General features: G+C 38.2%; 1 protein-coding gene across 1 annotated transcript in view; it reads left to right on the top strand.

Annotated features, from left to right (window-relative positions):
- DNAH8 (dynein axonemal heavy chain 8) overlaps nucleotides 1–17664 on the top strand; it is a 395922-nt gene that overhangs the window by 256986 nt on the left and 121272 nt on the right. The window contains exons 63-71 of the mRNA XM_088024365.1: nucleotides 1942–2106; nucleotides 3223–3449; nucleotides 5252–5370; nucleotides 7644–7747; nucleotides 8779–8955; nucleotides 10720–10887; nucleotides 11614–11829; nucleotides 14747–14884; nucleotides 16603–16730. Of these exons, the coding sequence (XP_087880491.1) occupies nucleotides 1942–2106; nucleotides 3223–3449; nucleotides 5252–5370; nucleotides 7644–7747; nucleotides 8779–8955; nucleotides 10720–10887; nucleotides 11614–11829; nucleotides 14747–14884; nucleotides 16603–16730 (1442 nt within the window). The remainder of the gene's footprint in view (nucleotides 1–1941; nucleotides 2107–3222; nucleotides 3450–5251; nucleotides 5371–7643; nucleotides 7748–8778; nucleotides 8956–10719; nucleotides 10888–11613; nucleotides 11830–14746; nucleotides 14885–16602; nucleotides 16731–17664) is intronic.

Here is a 17664-nt window from a genome sequence, read left to right as displayed (position 1 = left end):
TTATATGGAACCATGAAAGACCCTGGATAGCCAAGCAATCTTGAGAAAAAAGAACAAAGATGGAAATATCATGAGCTCTGATTTTTAAACTATACTGCAGTGCTATAGTAATCAAAACAATGTGGTATTGGCATAAAAATAGACACAGATCAAAAAAACAGAATAGAGAGCTCAGAAACAAGCCCACGCATATACGGTCAATTAATTTATGACAAAGGAGCCATGAATATACAATGGGGAAAGGACAATCTCTTCAATAAATGGTGTTGGGAAAACTAGACAGCCACATGCAGAAGGGGGAAACTGTACCACCACTTCACACCATGCACAAAAATTAACTCAAAATGTATTAAAGACTTGAAGGTAAGACCTGAAACCATGAAACTTCTAGAAGAAAACATAAGTGGTAAGCTCCCTGACATTGGTCTTAGCAATGTTTTTATGGATTTGACTCCAAAAGCAAGGGAAACTAATGGAAAAAGAAACAAATGGGACTATATCAAAATAAAATGCTTCTGCACAGTGAAGGAAACCATCAACAAAATTAAAAGGCAACCTACTATAAAGGAGAAGGTATTTGCAAGTTGAATATCTAATAAGAGGTTAATATTCAAAATATAGAAAGAACTCTTACAACTCAATACCAAAAAAAAAAAACCTGAAATAATCCTCCAGGCAGAGGATCTGAATATACATTTTTCCAAACAGATATACAGAACAAGCACATGAAAAAATGCTCAACATTAATTGTCAGAGAAATGCAAATCAAAACCACTACTAGATAGCACCTCACACCTGTCAGAATGGCTGTTATCAAAAAGATAAGAAATAATAAGTTTTGGTAAGGATGTGGAGTAAATGGAACCCTCATGCACTGTTGGTGGGAATGCAAACTGATGCAGTCACTTGAAAAAGAGTATGGAGGATCCTCAAAAAATTAAAAATAGAACCACCATGTGATCCAGCAATTCCACTACTGGGTATCTATCTGAAGAAAATTAAAACACTAATTCAAATGGATATATGCACCCTTTGCTCATTGTAGCAATATTTACAATAGCCAAGGTATGGAAACAACCCAGACATCTATCAGTGGATAAATGGATAAAGAAGATATGACATGTATGTACACACACACACACACAATGGAATACTACTTAGCCCCAATAAAAAAATATAATCTTGCCATTCTTGAGCACATGGGTAGACCTTGAGAGTAGTAAGCTAAGTGAAATAAGTCAGAGAAAGGCAAACACTTCACGCTTTTGTTTATATGAGATATCTAAAAAGCAAAACAAAATCCAGACTCCTAGATACAGAGAACAGATTGGTGGTTGACAGATGGAGGGGGACTTGCTGGAGTGGGAGTGGGTGAGATGAGCAAAGGGGATCAAGAAGTACAAACTTTCAGTTATAAAATAAAGAAGTCATGGAGATGTAATATATAGCAGGGGGACTGTAGTCAATAATATTGTGTAACTTTATAGTGTGACAGATGGTAACTAGACTTAGTATGGTAATCATTGCCCAGTATATACAAATGTTGAATCACTGGAAACTAATATAATATTGTATATCAATTATACCTGAAAAAAGTACACAAACATAGTAAAAAATGACCTCAGACCCAGAATTGAGGCTGTCTATGAATCAGAGAACACAGGGCATCACTGGACATTCTAAAGAGATTATTGGAATGCTAGAGAGGTACTTTTTTGGTGATAGCTATTGGAGCAGAGGGAAACAAAATTTCCTCCTGATTAAACTGCTCAATAAAAAGTTGTATTCTTGGTAATCTCTGGCAAACAAGGGATTTTGACTGTGGAGATGCAGAAAGAAAATATGAAAAAAAGATGACATGTTGGGGGAGAAAGGAGGAGGCTTTGGCAGTGAATTAGTGTGGGGAACTTGTAAAGTACAAGTCTTGTCTGTTTCTCAAAGATCTCCAATCTGTTTGCACGAGATGAGATGGATGAAATCACCCAAGGTCTGATATCGGTGATGAAAAAGGAGCTGCCTCGCCACCCTCCTACCTTTGATAATCTGTATGAGTACTTCATTTCAAGATCAAGGAAGAACTTGCATGTTGTTCTCTGCTTCTCTCCAGTGAGTTGTTACTTTATATTTATGTGGGAGGAGTTACTTATTGAAACGTACTTAATAGTTTACCTTCTTTGATGAGATGATTTGCTCAGAAATTAACATTTGTCACACTGAATTGAAATTAACACTTTACTACCACCAATCTCCCCTGGAGGCAGGCAATCTCATACCAAAGTGTAATCATTTAAAATGTCCATTTTATTAGAAATTATTGCATAGCCTACAACTTCTATTAATTGCCTAGAGATATATTACTCGAATTGTAAGGGATTTGGTAATGTAATTTGTCTAGCTCTTCCTCCAATATCAACATACCGTCTAGAATGTCCCTGATGTAGGTCTGAATATCCCTAGCTCACTCTATTATCCAGTATAGTAGCTATTAGACATGTATGCCTATTTAAATTTTGATTAATTAAAATGAAGTAAAAATAAAAATTCAATTGTTCAGTCCCATTAGCTCCATTTCAAGTGCTCAGTAGCTATGAGTGGCTCATGGCCACCATACTGAATGGCGCAGATATAGAACTCACGGTTGTATTGGGCAGCTCTGCTCTGCGGGTCTCACTAACTTACAAGCCAACCTACTTAATTTTTAGATAGTCTAATTCCTAGAGACGTCTTCTATGGAATGAATTGAATTTTGTCTCTTTGTATTTTTCCCCTGTGATTCTGTTTTGGCTTGTAAAATGAGTCCGATCCCTCCCTGCCCTCCATACCGCTCCTCAGATATTTAGAGAAAGTTTTTGCAGATTCCCAAAGTTGTTTCCTTCATAGACCAAACACCTCCCACCCCTTTTGCTACTCTCACTTTTCCTCGTGTCCAGGCTTTTCACCGTCCTGGTCATCTCTCTCTAGAAGAGTTCTAGTGTGTCCCTTTCCCCTTAAAGGTAGCTTTTAGAATCCAACCCAATGATGCAAATGTAGTCTTAGGGCAGGGAAGAGTGTGGAAATACTACCCCCTTCATCTGAACATTTCACTGATACATTAATGCAGCCCAAGATTTTTTTTTTTAACTGTGATGTCACACCATTGGTTCAGAATGCCTAAGCCTCTTTTGAGCCGATTTATTATAACCCTTGTGTGTGTCTGACACTTTTGGACTTTGCTGTCAACAGGTTGGTGAGAAGTTCCGAGCCCGTTCTTTGAAGTTTCCTGGCTTGATATCAGGTTGCACCATGGACTGGTTTAGTCGCTGGCCGAAGGAGGCCTTGATTGCGGTGGCCTCCTATTTCCTTTCAGGCTATGGTATTGTCTGCTCCAGTGACACTAAACGACAAGTCGTAGAAACAATGGGCCTCTTCCATGACATGGTTTCTGAGAGCTGTGAAAATTACTTCCAACGGTGAGTGGCTTTCCCTAAGGCTGTGGCTGCAACCCCAGGGTTTACTCCGGAGAGGAATTCCATGCAGCAATCAGATCCATTGGGTACAAAGTCCCAGCTGCACTTAGACTTTTTTTCTGGCCTTGATTTGCTAGTGATGATGTATTGAAATAGTGATAAATCAATGAGACTTTAAAATGAACTAGTGTCCGTACTTAAGTACCTCTTTCCCTCCAGGCCTCAAAGGAACAGATGCTTAATGAATCACTTTATTTCATTTGCTTAATTTCTTTTTTTTGGAAAATGACTTGACTAATTCATGATAAACTGTTTAAAACTGGTTTCTTATTCAAATGCATTGTTTATTTTGATTAAGGAGGTACACTGTTTTAAAGTTTCACTCTTGCCTTATGTTAAGGGACACGTAGGTTTTGTATTTTGCAGCTCTTAGTCTTAGCAATGTTTTCATGCCAAATAATTTTAATTGACTGTAGGTGAGTCCAGTGGCTAAAAGTAGCAATGGTGTTCACATGTGAAAACTGTTGTCAACAGTTCAAAAATACAACTTCTCCTCCTCCCAAAGCATGATAGTCACTGGTTACATTTGACAGATGGGAATAGACGTAGACCAACATAATCTTTGGGCTTCTGGGGGCACTGAACCTGCCAGAAAGAGTTTTTCCACCTAGAGAGTCTGTGTAACACTTTCATGGATTTTTCAGGGGGTTCCTATCTCACAAAAGTATGTTTATCCTGGACCCTTTTCTATACTGAAAACTATGCCCAGGAAACGCACCCCCCCCTTAAATAGTTCTAGATTAACCTTCCAGATCCTCTTGGTGGATCCGTGTGTATTCTTATGGTTAGCAAGATTTTCCTTCCATTTAACTTGAACTCCTTCTGTCACTGTCATCCATGGGAAGTTTTACCTTCTTACAATTATGAAAACCTGTGTCCTTATTTTTAGAAAAATTTGGTGTATTTTCTAAAATTTTCATATCCTTTTAGGTTGGAGAAGTTTATTCTGAATGTGATACTTGTCAAATGCTTAAGTGCTAGTCATGTAAATGCCCAAGTCCTTAAAATTTTTCTTTAATGTTAAAAATCTTCACAACTCCAAAAGTGAAAAATTAATTAAAAGGTAAAATGATTTTATAGTGTGTGAGGAGCTCTTCTTTTACTTGAGTTTCTCTTGCATAAAATTATTCCTTTTATTTAATTCTACTGTTAAATAGGATTACTGTACTCAACCATAGTGAGTTGAATGTGTGAATCAAGTGTGGTTGCCATGATTTCAAGGAGATCTGGTGAATCATGGGGAGAGACTGGCTTTCATTTTTGTAAGCTCACCCAGCTGGGTTCTAGCAGTGAAGAGGTGTGTAGCAAATACCCATTGAATGAAAACAGATCACAGCACAAATTCATTTTGACCACATATCCCTAATATTTGTATAGAACCTTAAAGTTTACAAAGTGTATTTACATGTGCAATATATATATATATATATATTTCCCCCCCACACACACAAAATGCTGGCCGGTGTAGGGCAATGATTTTTTTTCTTAGTTTTCCAGATGAGGAAACAGAAGCCCGGAGTGAGATAAGGGTTGAGTCGAAGACCCCTCAAAAGGTCAAAACACCAGATATTTAGTGTTCTTTCCACCTCACCTCTAGGAAAACCATTCACAAATCCTGCCCTCTGGCTAGTGAATCACCCTTCAGAATTACACTGATTCCACAGTGGGAAGAGCATCTGTAGGATTCTTTCCAGGAATACATCAGAATGATAGAGATGAAGATCATTTTTACGTTCTACTTTCAGATACCGCCGAAGAGCACACGTGACTCCCAAGTCTTATCTCTCATTTATAAATGGTTATAAAAACATTTATACTGAAAAAGTGAAACATATCAATGAACAAGCTGAACGTATGAATATTGGTAAGCAGAATGGAATCTTTTATTTATTTATTTATTTAATTTATTTAAGATTTTATTCATGCATTTGAGAGAGAGAGAGATAGAGAGACCACAAGCTGGGAGGAGAGGGAGAAGCAGACTCCCCACTTAGCAGGGAACCCCATGTGGGGCTCGATCCCCGGACCCTGAGATCATGACCTGGGCCGAAGGCAGCCGCTTAACCGACTGAGTCACACAGGTGCCTGGAGAATTGAATCTTTTAAGGGCTTTTTGATAGGAATCCACACTGGTGGATATTGTGTTTAAAAGCAAAATACTGACTTTACTATCAGTAATAGATTATTTTGAGGGATGCTGTTAGGGTCTTTTACCGTTAAGAAGCTTCCAGGCAGGGGTGCCTGGGTGGCTCAGTTGGTTAAGTATCTACCTTCAGATCAGGTCATGATCTTGGGGCCCTGGGATCGAGCCCCCATTGGGCTCTGTGCTCAGTGGGGAGCCTTCTTCTCCTTCTCCCTCTGCTGCTCCCCCTGCTTGTGCTCTCTCACTCGTTCTCTCTTTCTCTCTCAAATAAATAAATAAAATCTTAAAAAAAAAAGAAGAAGAAGCTTCCAGGTAGAAGAAAATCTAAAAAAGGAGGTAGCCTGTTTCCTCTCTGGAACCATTTTCTCCCTGCCCCTCCAATTCTGGGTCCAGGCTGTTGGGCCAGGAATCCCCATAGTTACTGAGCTGCTACTGCAGGTGGAGAAAATCCGGCTCTTGGGAACTGACCATGATTTCAGTTTTTGGTTTCATTATAATCAATTTGCCTTCACTTGCATAAACTTTGCCATGTTAATGCTTCTCAAATTTCTAGCAAAAGAAAAGGAAAAATAGACAAATCAAAACTGAAAGAGGTAGTTTACCTGAACAATGGATTTCTATGTCCAATACATGTAAGCAGAAAAAGTATAAATTGGAACAATTATATGTCCAGAAAGCATTATGGCCCAAACAGTCCAAAAAAGAAGTGCAAAAATCCCCCCCAACACTTCTTCTGCAAAAAATGTGATCCCATAGCATAACTGAGCTCCAAGGTCTGTGCAGTTATAGTAAAGGAAACACTGTGGAAGAAACCGTCCTCTGTTTTTCTCATGGCTCACCTTCTTGTAGCTTTCCATAAGATACTCTATAATCAGTGGTGGGCTGGAGATACTTGTAGGCTCTAGAGTTGATTGTTAATTCGTAGGAATTTTATGATCTGGTTATTAAACACATCCTTAATTAAAAATTAAATCCTATAAACTTACAATTAAGTAAATTATATTTGAAAAATGCAAGAACAGGGGCACGTGGGTGGCTCAGTTGTTTAAGCGTCTGCCTTCAGCTCAGGTCATGATCTTGGGGTCCTGGGATGGAGCCCCACATCAGGCTCTCTGCTCAGTGTGGAGCCTGCTTCTCCCTCTCCCTCTGCCACTTCCTCCTTGCTTGTGCTCTCTCCTTCTCTCTCTCCATAAAATAAATAAATAAAACCTTAAAAAAAAGAAAAAGGCAAGAATACTCAACATTCATCACATCTTAGTTATTTTTACTCTATTTTACTGCTATTAATGTTCTTGAGGTTATTTATTTCTATTCTATCAGTATGGTAGACATATAATGAATGGTGTGCTACTGGGAGTCTCTTGGTAACTTCAAATCAGCCCTGGTGAGAATACTGACACCATGGAAATTGGGAAACGTACAGATGAGTGTTGCCCTTCTCCCCCAAGAGACTCAGATGCTAAACAGTCACCAACACACTATTGGCTAGAACTCAGCTGGAATGTGAGAAAATCCTGTTAACTGGTTATTGTGCTCTGTGGTGCTGAGAGTCACAGAGCCAGCAGCACAGGTGTTAGCAGCTGTTTTCATTTTCATAGCAAAGAGAACCACGTGACTATGACTATATTAACCTTTCATTTGTTCCAGCTGCAGTGTGATTCAAAGGCAAAAAAAGAGATATTTACATCATTAAAAATGATGTTTGCAAAGCCAAGGAGAGCACTAAGTTTGTCACATAAGTTTCTTGACTCAGTTAATCTTACTCAGTATGGCATTGTGACCTTCCCTTAAATTTAGCTAGTTGGTGCTCTTCCCCCCACGGCCAAAACCCTCAGAGATATGGTCAGTATCGATGCACCTCATATATATGTATTTGTCCATAAATAACTATCTGGTGCTTGTTAATAATATTAGTTCAATGCCTTAGAAGTAGTAAATTGGATGAAGGGATGTTCAGATACTAAGCAAACGTGTATGTGTGTGTGTTTGTAAAGGTCTTGACAAGCTTATGGAGGCGAGTGAATCTGTGGCTAAGCTCTCTCAGGATCTTGCTGTAAAGGAGAAGGAGTTGGCGGTGGCTTCTGTAAAAGCAGATGAAGTGAGTTGGCATTTACTGTATAACTAGTGGTGAGGAATAGTATTCCACATTTTAAAAAGCATTGTTTAAAAATGTTATGAAAAATAAATAATGTATAAACCCATAGACTATTTCTAGTGAGATACTGTTCACAATGACAATTAAGTATTTTTGTTTAACTTATACCAAGAGTCACCTAAATTATTATCTCCCCTACCTCGTCTAAGACTATTCTTTCTTCTCTGGGTCTGTATCTTTTGTTCTCTCTCATCTGTCTATGAAATGTTTGCCTCTCCCTAAGTTATATTTGGTCTTCTCTTTGAGGTCCCTGCATGCTCTGAGTCTCTAGAATGGCCCAATTCTCATCTGAAGTTTGTGTCAAGGAGGGAAAAAAACTAAGAGGAATTGTTGGTGGAGTTAAAAAAAAATCCTCCTCCCAAGTTGATAGGGATATATGTCTGCTGCTCCTTGATCTGTGAACCTGCCCATCTGTGACTGCTTTCAGCTTCCACTCACTGAGTCGGTTAAGAGTGGATACCTACATCCCAACCCTTAGCCAGTTACTGAAATGAGAGAGATAGCATAGGAGAGGGTCTTAGCATGGTCCCACTATATGGTAGACACTCAACAAACATAACCTATTTTATTTTCATTACATGGGCATTGATATGGTTTCTGACCTTATTCCATTACACATACTTGAACTGTGTTAATTTTCTAGAAATTACATAGAGTGGAAATACCATTTTCCTGAAAGCTTAAGATGTTTATGTATATATTCTGTATATATAAATATAATACATAGTATATTTATATATTTGTAAGCCTCAGGAAAGCTTAGGACATAGAAGATTTCAAGGAACTGCTTAAAGGAATTACTTTAATACACTTTTAGGTGTATTACACCTTAGGGAATATATAGAAAATATACATAGGGAATAAATTTGCTCTTATTTGTGTTTTATCTTATAGTGAATAATCTCACTGCTCAAATCTGTCAATTTTGCTCAAAAGCTACCTATTTGCCCTCATGTGTTCCCTCAATTTAACAGGTACTGGCAGAAGTCACGGTAAGTGCTCAGGCGTCAGCCAAAGTGAAAAACGAAGTGCAGGAGGTGAAAGACAAAGCCCAAAAAATTGTGGATGAAATCGACAGTGAGAAAGTAAAAGCTGAGACCAAGCTGGAGGCGGCCAAACCTGCCCTTGAAGAAGCAGAGGCAGCCCTGAATGTGAGCATGTGCTGTTACCCCTCTCAACACCAGTCCCAGCCCACTCCGTGGGTTGTTCCGTGAAATTCACTGGGCAACTTCTAGAATCTGAAAACTGAATGGAATTCTAATGTGATTAATAATCTCTGAGTCTGAAGGCAAATGTTTCTGTTGATTCAATATTCTAAGTTCTAATTTTTTTAAGTCTTCAGTTCTTATAACTTACTAGTTTTGTTCCATAAATCAGCCTTCCAGGACAGCTGAGAAATAATGCGAGTGATTCATGGCCTGAACAATAGCATAACGGATTCAGATTATATAGAGAGCCTCCCCAGTTCCTCCAAAGCATCTCCTCCAGATTACATTATGTGCCCTTTAAAAATCTCACGGGTTCTGGGGGGCTCTTAGGATAAGGTCCGTGGTTAGGCATCCACAGCTGGAGGCAGCCTACAGTTGCCTCTTGCAACAACTACTCCTTAAATAGATGATCTGGAGTAAATTTTTTTACTAGGTAAAAGTAAAAGAGTAAACTGTTTTGGATCTCTGTGGATATTATAATTGCTCATTGATTCTTGAAGGATCAATGTAAGCATTAAAAGTAATGAATACAGTTTGCTGGGCACACAGAAAGTACTCAGTAAATATCAGTGCTGCTGTTGAAACTGATAACTGGGCTCCTATCTGCCCCTTGAGCCCTTCCGTCATTCTGTCTCTACACACAGTATGGTCCAGCCATGCAGAAACACCCATAGGCTTCTGGAAGAATCATGGTCTGTTTAAATGTGTCTCTCCCTCTGCCAGGAATGCTTTCCCTAACCTTCATTGCCTAATAAGAGTCATTCTCCAGGACCAGGCTCATCCCTTCCAGGAAGGTTTTAGCTCTTCTGGCTCTCCGTTGTGTTTCCTGTCACCCCTCTGCTTCTAACATGATGACAATTCTAGTTTAGGGTAATTGTGCTTTCTTTCTCTTCCTTCGAAGGTTATGAGGACAGGGCAATTTTTCTTTCTTTTCTTTCTTTTCTTTTCTTTCTTTTTTTTTAAATGGGAGGATGTCTGTATTTGTTGAATGACTAGATTTATGATAATCATTTAATAAAATTGTGACAATGATCAGGACACATTCTCCACTCCCACTCCCTTTATGAGTCCTACAATAATATACAAGAAAGAGAAATCACTGAACAAACAAGTCTTAGGGGATTTTATTGATCATGTTATGTTCCAATCTTTCTTGCCTTGAATATCAGCTAATGTCTTATTCCAAACTCAGGTGACAGATAGAAACTTTGAAAAATATTTTTGTGAGTCATATGGTATAATAACTTCTCTTTTCTCCTTTGAATTTCTCCCCCTTCTGTAGATAGGGCAGCCCTCAAAAGAACACTGAATGTGAGGTTTCTGATATTCAGAGCCTTGCTTCTCTTTTCATACCACACATAGAGTATGTGCTTTGAAGATACAAGTTATCTGAATGTTACCGATCAATGAGGCTTGTTGCCAACAGAGGCTTGGAGTGGTGGGCAATGAATGGTAGTGATATTCTATGCAATTAGTTGAGGGCAACAGGAGAAAAGAGAGTAAAAATGAATAGAAATCCCAAGATAACAATGAAAGAACCATTATGCAAAACTCTTGGAGTACAAACCCTTAAGGAGATAATGTCAGGGGATGGGGAGTAAATACATTTTAAAGTTTTCTACTTTCATTGTTTAAAAGCATTAGATTTCCATATGATTATTAATACTACTCACCAAAAAATATATCAATTCCTAATCCCAAATACAGACTATCAAACCAAATGATATCGCCACAGTCAGGAAACTTGCAAAGCCCCCGCATCTTATTATGAGAATCATGGACTGTGTCCTGCTACTGTTTCAAAAGAAAATTGACCCAGTCACTATGGATCCAGAAAAACCTTGCTGCAAGCCTTCCTGGGGAGAGTCATTAAAAGTAAGTAAAAAATCTTTGCAAGTCCTATAAGGTGCATCAGGTGTCCCCAGCCCAGGACCTTCAATATAGACCACACAAGCTGGCAGGCAGTAATTGATAATTGTGTACTGAAGAGTTTTTCTTAGATTGCATCTCCCAAAGTGTAAGTAGGGAAAGATTTTAAAGCCCAGTGGTTTCTTTTTGTAAAAAGTGTCTAAAACCAGAGGCTGGTATTGGCACACTTTTTTTTTTAAGATTTTATTTATTTATTTGACATTGAGAGAGAAGGAGAGAGCACAAGCACAGGGTAGCGGCAGAGGGAGAGGGAGAAGCAGGCTCCATACTGAGCAGGGAGCCTGATGTGAGGCTCGATCCCATGATCCTGGGATTGTGACCTGAGCCGAACGCAGACACTTAACTGACTGAGCCACCCAGGTGCCCCTTGGCACACTCTTGAAGTCACCCCAACCCAGTCTCCAAAAGGGAGCTTGTGTAGTTGGTGGCATTCAAATGCACACACTGGACAGGAAACTTACATATCTTTTCTTCTTTACTTTTTCACCATGGTGATGGGAAGACAATTTGCAACTTACAGATTTAGGTCGTCTGGTGTCATAGTCTTGATTTGTAAGTTTAAGAGTATATCAATTGTTACTTTGAAAAAATTCAATTTAGAATTATATACTAACTCAGAAAGAAAGTATTTATTTTCTCCCAGAACTTACAGGTTGTAGTGCTATTTTTCAGTTGATGAGTGCAGCAGGGTTCCTGTGGAGCCTTCAGCAGTTCCCCAAGGATACTATAAATGAAGAGACTGTTGAGTTGCTCCAGCCATATTTTAACATGGATGATTATTCTTTGGAAAATGCCAAAAAAGTCTGTGGGAATGTGGCTGGTCTCCTGTCTTGGACCCTTGCTATGGCAACATTTTATGGTATCAATAGAGAAGTGTTACCTCTGAAGGTAAGAGTTTCCCTCCTTCTCCTAGGAGATCAATGTTTAATAAAATCCATCACCAGTATTACTGCTATGAAAAGACAAAGCATAATTTTGACTAAATTTTTTATTTTCTTCATGTCCTCTCGCATTTCTCATTTTCTTTACATCTGCCATTCTTGGCATCGCAGACAAGAAATCAAAACCAATTTGTTAAAGAGGAAATGACTTCATTGCCAGTAATAATTAAGCTGTCATAAAGGAAAACCTGCCATTTCTTTAAAGTTTAAAGAGATTAAATTGTTGATTCCCAACAAAGTTTATAAAAATTAAGCTCAATACCCAGAAATGTTTTAAATTTGAAAGATAGGGAAAAAAACCTTATATGCATTTAAGAAACAAATGATCAAACAAACAAAATCAAAAAAGGTTGCAGAAGAGAAATCAGGATGGCACAGACTTCCTGCAACCCTATATATTAGAATGTAATGGAAAAATATGTGCAGAGTATTGAGGACATTGCTGTGGCCCAAGAATGCAATAACTGGCCAAGCTGCCCTTCATGTATAAAGGAACAAAAAGACGCTCTTAAGGATGCGATTTAAGTACTGAGTGGTAGGTGCATGCATGCGTGCATACGCGCACGCGCATGCACACCGTTTATGCTGCTCCAGGCTGTTCTTCAGGTCTGAGGGAACAGAACGACATTCGCAGGAGTGCAAAGGATTCATAAAATACACCACCCAGACGCACGCTACCCTCCTGCGCCGCCCCCCTCTGCATAAAGCTAAAAGAGTTGAAAGTGGTTGCTCTGTGGAATGGAAAATGATGAGCTGGTGGGCAGGGTGTTGCTGGTTGTCATAATAAACCCTATAGAAATGACTGCCTTTTAAAACTCTGCACATAGGTAACTCGGAGAAAAATAGAAAATATGTTAAAAATAAGAAAGTTTTAATAAAGGGAAATGATGAGAAAATGTAGGAATCCACTCAAACCAAAAGATACCAAGGGATATAGAATTTAAGAAAAAATGCACTCAGAAGAACAGAGTTAATTTTTACTAAAAATTATGATCCACAGTGAAACTTAACTGTAATAATGCTTTTGTAATAAATAAAATATTATCAAATTACAAAAAGCAAAATGCATTAATATGTTAAGTGGAAATTAACAAAAACAATAGTAATTTGAGATTGTGCAGGGCTGGTTTTTATGGGTGTGTGACCTGTTCACACAAGACCCCACATTTAGAAGGATCCATGCTTGGCTTAATGGGCTGCTGTCACCCTCTTGAAGTTCTTAATAATTTTTTAATAATGGACTCCACATTTTTAATTTTGTACTGAGCCCTGCAAATTATGTAGCTAGTCTTTAGCAGGCATAAACTAATAATTATATAGAGATTTTACACTGTATCATTTTTAAGGTTGAATAGCTGCATTGAACTTTCTTGAATATGAACAAAGAATATGAAATTACTTCTAGTGACTGAGAAACATTTACAAAAATTGATCATACTCAACGATAAAGGAAGATCTTGATTCAGTTACCAAAAGCAGAAAGCACTGTTTGTTTGCTGAGGTCTCATTCTCTGATTATAAGCAATAAAATCAGAAAGTTTGCATTAAAAAAAAAAAGCCAATAATTTCTTTTTAGGAAATGATGACAAAAGTTAGTTACCAAAGCTTTTGTGATGTGGCCCAATGGCATGTTCTTAGCTCTTAAATTAATTAAACTAAACACTCTAGTACATACTCACTTATAAATACACATACACACAAAACTTAAGGAAAGTGGAATAGAGCTAATAAAAATAACATTAAAAATTAGAGAAAAGTAGCAGAATTGAAGAGTGTTCCTTTGCAAAAACAAAATATAAAAGATATGTTCTTGGAAAATATAATCAAGAAGAAAATATGTATAATCACAGATATGTGGATTTAAATAATTAGAAAGAAAATTTTAAAGTTATATGTAAATATATTAGAAAATTTAAATTTAATAACAATAATAGTAATACTAATTAAATTAATATTTTCTGCAAAAAAAGGGCTAAATTTAAATAATTAAATATTGAGAAAGAAAATGAGACTGTTATCAAAAAACTTCTACTCCAGGAGGCTTTGGGGCTGCTTTACTTTACCGATTCTTTTAAATTTCTAAGAAACAGATCATTTCTAAGAAACAGATAATTTTTAAGTCCATGCTCTAGGACTTAGAAAAAGATGAAAAATCTACCATTACAGTTATTTCACTTCAAAAAATCTTTATGAAGGAAACAATCCCAAATTTTGCATGCCCAATAGCTTTATTTATAATAATTTAAAATGGGGGGATGTCTAAAAGTAGGGCAAAAGTTAGGTAAATTATGATACATCCAAATAGTGTGATATTATGCAGCCATATTACTAATACTCATGAAAAAGTGTTTAAGGACATGTTTAAGGGGAAATGATTATACTATATTAAGTGAAAAAGAAAAGAATTGGAAAATGCCAGTTATCACCTTCTTAACACAATACTCAGACTCTCTGAGTAAAATCACAGGTAATTTCTGTTATCCTTTCTATGCATTGCTGCATTTTCCCCATGTTTTCTATATTGAACATTAATAATTAAAAGAAAAAAGAGAGGGGTACCTGGGAGACTCAGTCCATTAAGTGTCTGGCTCTTGATCTCAGCTCAGGTCTTGATCTCAGGGTCGTGAGATCGAGCCTGGGCTCCACGTGGGTTGTGGAGCCTACTTTAAAAAAGAAAAATGAAAAAATAGAACTTTAATGGAATATCTCCAACACTCTTTGCTTCCCCAGCTGAACACACTTAAGCCTCTAAATACCATCTTGGGCAAAAATTGTGCAATTCTTGTTATTATTTACCAATAAAACCAAAAATATTTTGCAGACCTACTACCACTCCATGCAGTGACCTCTTCTTCCTTTTTAAGGCTAACCTGGCCAAGCAGGAGGGCCGTCTGGCAGTTGCTAATGCTGAGCTGGGGAAGGCACAGGCTCTGCTCGATGAGAAACAAGGCGAGCTGGATAAAGTACAAGCAAAATTTGATGCAGCCATGAATGAGAAATTGGTGAGATTAAATCTATAAAATTGCAGAAATTAGGTGTTAAAATTGTCCACAAGTGTGTGTTGTATTTAGAAATCAGGTAAATGTTGGTGACAAAAAAAAATATTTACCTGACTGTCCTTCAGTGTTTGGGATCACTGTTTGTCCAATCCCTATTTGGGTTTTTTGACACTCTAAGGTCTTTTTGTGTGTTTTTAATAATCATTTTTGGTAAGAGTAAGCTGGGACATCATACCCAAAGGGTCCTGATTTGGGGGTTAGAAAACTGGGTTTGAGATTCAGTGCAGGCACTTAACTCATTAGGCAGTTGGAGGCAACTGACGGAGCTTCATCTGTCAAACGGGGATCCTAATACAACCTACAGCCTCTTGGGATAGGTTGTAAGCAGTGATAGTCTGGTAACAATAGGATCTGGGCGGGAGGGGCCCGGGGGGGAAAAAGCCTTGATTTGCACTGTTTGCTGATTTCTGTGATGTAGGTCCTCCCACCACTGTCAGTTCTAAGCTACCAACATGCTGACGCTGAACACAGATTTGGAAACAGATGCATAGCAGGGCACTATTGTCTACTATACTATTGTATATAGAGTACTGTTATATACTCTACATTACTATATACCACCGTGCAGGTACAGTGGACTTAACCTCAAGCTCAGAGATAATTCAAAAATGTAGTAAATAATTAGGAGGTGATGAGTTTTGATTATTACCTTTGCTCTTAAAGTAGTTTATGTTATTGTAAGTTTATATAATTTAAAAATTTTTTTAATTTTTTATTGTTATGTTAATCACCATACATTACATCATTAGTTTTTGATGTAGTGTTCCATGATTCATTGTTTGTGCATAATACCCAGTGCTCCACGCAGAACGTGCCCTCTTTAATACCCATCACCAGGCTAACCCATCCCCCCACCCCCTCCCCTCTAGAACCCTCAGTTTGTTTTTCAGAGTCCATCATCTCTCATGGTTCGTCTCCCCCTCCGATTCCCCCCCTTCATTCTTCCCCTCCTGCTTTTTTTTTTTCTTAACATATATTGCATTATTTGTTTCAGAGGTACAGATCTGTGATTCAACAGTCTTGCACAATTCACAGCGCTCACCATAGCACATACCCTCCCCAATGTCTATCACCCAGCCACCCCCTCCCTCCCACCCCCCACCACTCCAGCAACCCTTAGTTTGTTTCCTGAGATTAAGAATTCCTTATATCAGTGAGGTCATATGATTCTATAATTTAATTTTTAATGATGTCTGTGTTCAACACCAGCGGGCAAGTCTTCTAAAAATGTAACAATTGGCTCTAGTGAGTTGATACAAATTGGCTGCAGCACATCGCTGTTGTGTAGAATTTTTCGGGGAAAAAAAATCACTTTGTAAACTTCCAAGAACTCAGAATTTTTAAGTCCAAGACCTAAAATGGTATATTTTATTGATTTGATTCTATTTTGAAAACATGGAATAAAAATACCATATTAATTTATGTGATTTGGATTCTCTCTCACAAAATCTCTTTCCTTGAAATTTTGTAAGGTAAAATAACTCTATTATGAATCAATTGCCAGAATTCAATAGGTAAAATTTCACTCACATTGCTTTTTTAGACTATATTTATTTTGCAAATTAAGAAATTCCTCCCTATGATTTTATGTATGAATACAATGGATGTTTGATTAAGCACTTTAAAAAGTTCTTTGGGATATTCTCCCTTTATGAATATAGGATTTGGTAAATGATGCGGATATGTGCTGGAAAAAGATGCAGGCAGCTTCCACCCTCATCGATGGGCTGAGTGGAGAAAAGATCCGATGGACTCAGCAAAGCAAAGAGTTCAAAGCTCAGATTAATAGGTATAAATTTCAGCCTTTGTTATAATTGCTTTCCCCAAATGCCACCTCTTTGTGACATGAGAGAAAATAAAATACATCTCTCCAGTGAAGCGCGTTGCTTCTTCGTTTCCGTATATCCATTTCTGAATCTTACAGCTGAGTTTACTCACTCTCAGTAAAACAGAGAGGGATTAAAAGGTTGTGAAATATTTTTAATCTCAAGTTTGGTTCAGCAATGTAGGTTTTCAGTACAAGAGTCCTTCTTTTTCTGTTCTTGCTTTTTTTGTTTTTGTTTTTGGTTGCTGGGGGCAGGCAGGGGCACAGGGAGAGTGAGAGGGAATCTTAAGCAGGCTCCATGCCCAATGTGGAGCCAGATGCGGGGCTAGATCTCATGACCCTGTAATCATGGCCTGAGCTGAAGTCAAGAGTCGGATGATAACTGACGGAGCCACCCAGGTGCCCCAAGAGTGCTTCTGATATTGTTTGCATTTGCCAGAACCATCTAGATACTTTCTCCAGTTCTGTACTCTTCACCTCAGTGATTTTGAACATGTGGATCAGGGGTTTCCTCTAACTACAAGGCTGTCTTGTGGTAGTGTCTATTGGTGTCCTCAGAAAACTGGAAGAGAGGGGAATGAGAAAGGAGTAGAGAATAGCAAGAAGTGGGAGGAGGAGAGGGAGAGCCAGAGGGGGAGAAGAAAATAGTTTCATCAGGACTGAGTCTAACAGGACCAGGCCATTGCATGGGAAAAGGATATTTTCCTTCCTAGGAGTCAAGTCGCTGGACCTGCAGGCTTCCAGGAAGCAGTCTCTCTCTTGCTCCTTGGCCTACCCCAAATGTGGCTCCTCCTACCACCATTTGGGTTTGAGGGCTCCCTTTTGCATGGTCTCTCCATGTCTGTTTACCATGTGTTAAGGAGGGAGCAGAGAAGGATTTTGCCTAATAAGAAAACAA

The sequence above is a fragment of the Eumetopias jubatus genome, unplaced genomic scaffold, assembly GCF_037043125.1.
Source record: "Eumetopias jubatus isolate StellerSeaLion01/CBP00866 unplaced genomic scaffold, mEumJub1_p1.0 scaffold_6, whole genome shotgun sequence".
In the NCBI taxonomy this organism is placed as follows: Eukaryota; Metazoa; Chordata; class Mammalia; order Carnivora; family Otariidae; genus Eumetopias; species Eumetopias jubatus.
This window is presented reverse-complemented; position numbering and strand designations above follow the sequence as displayed.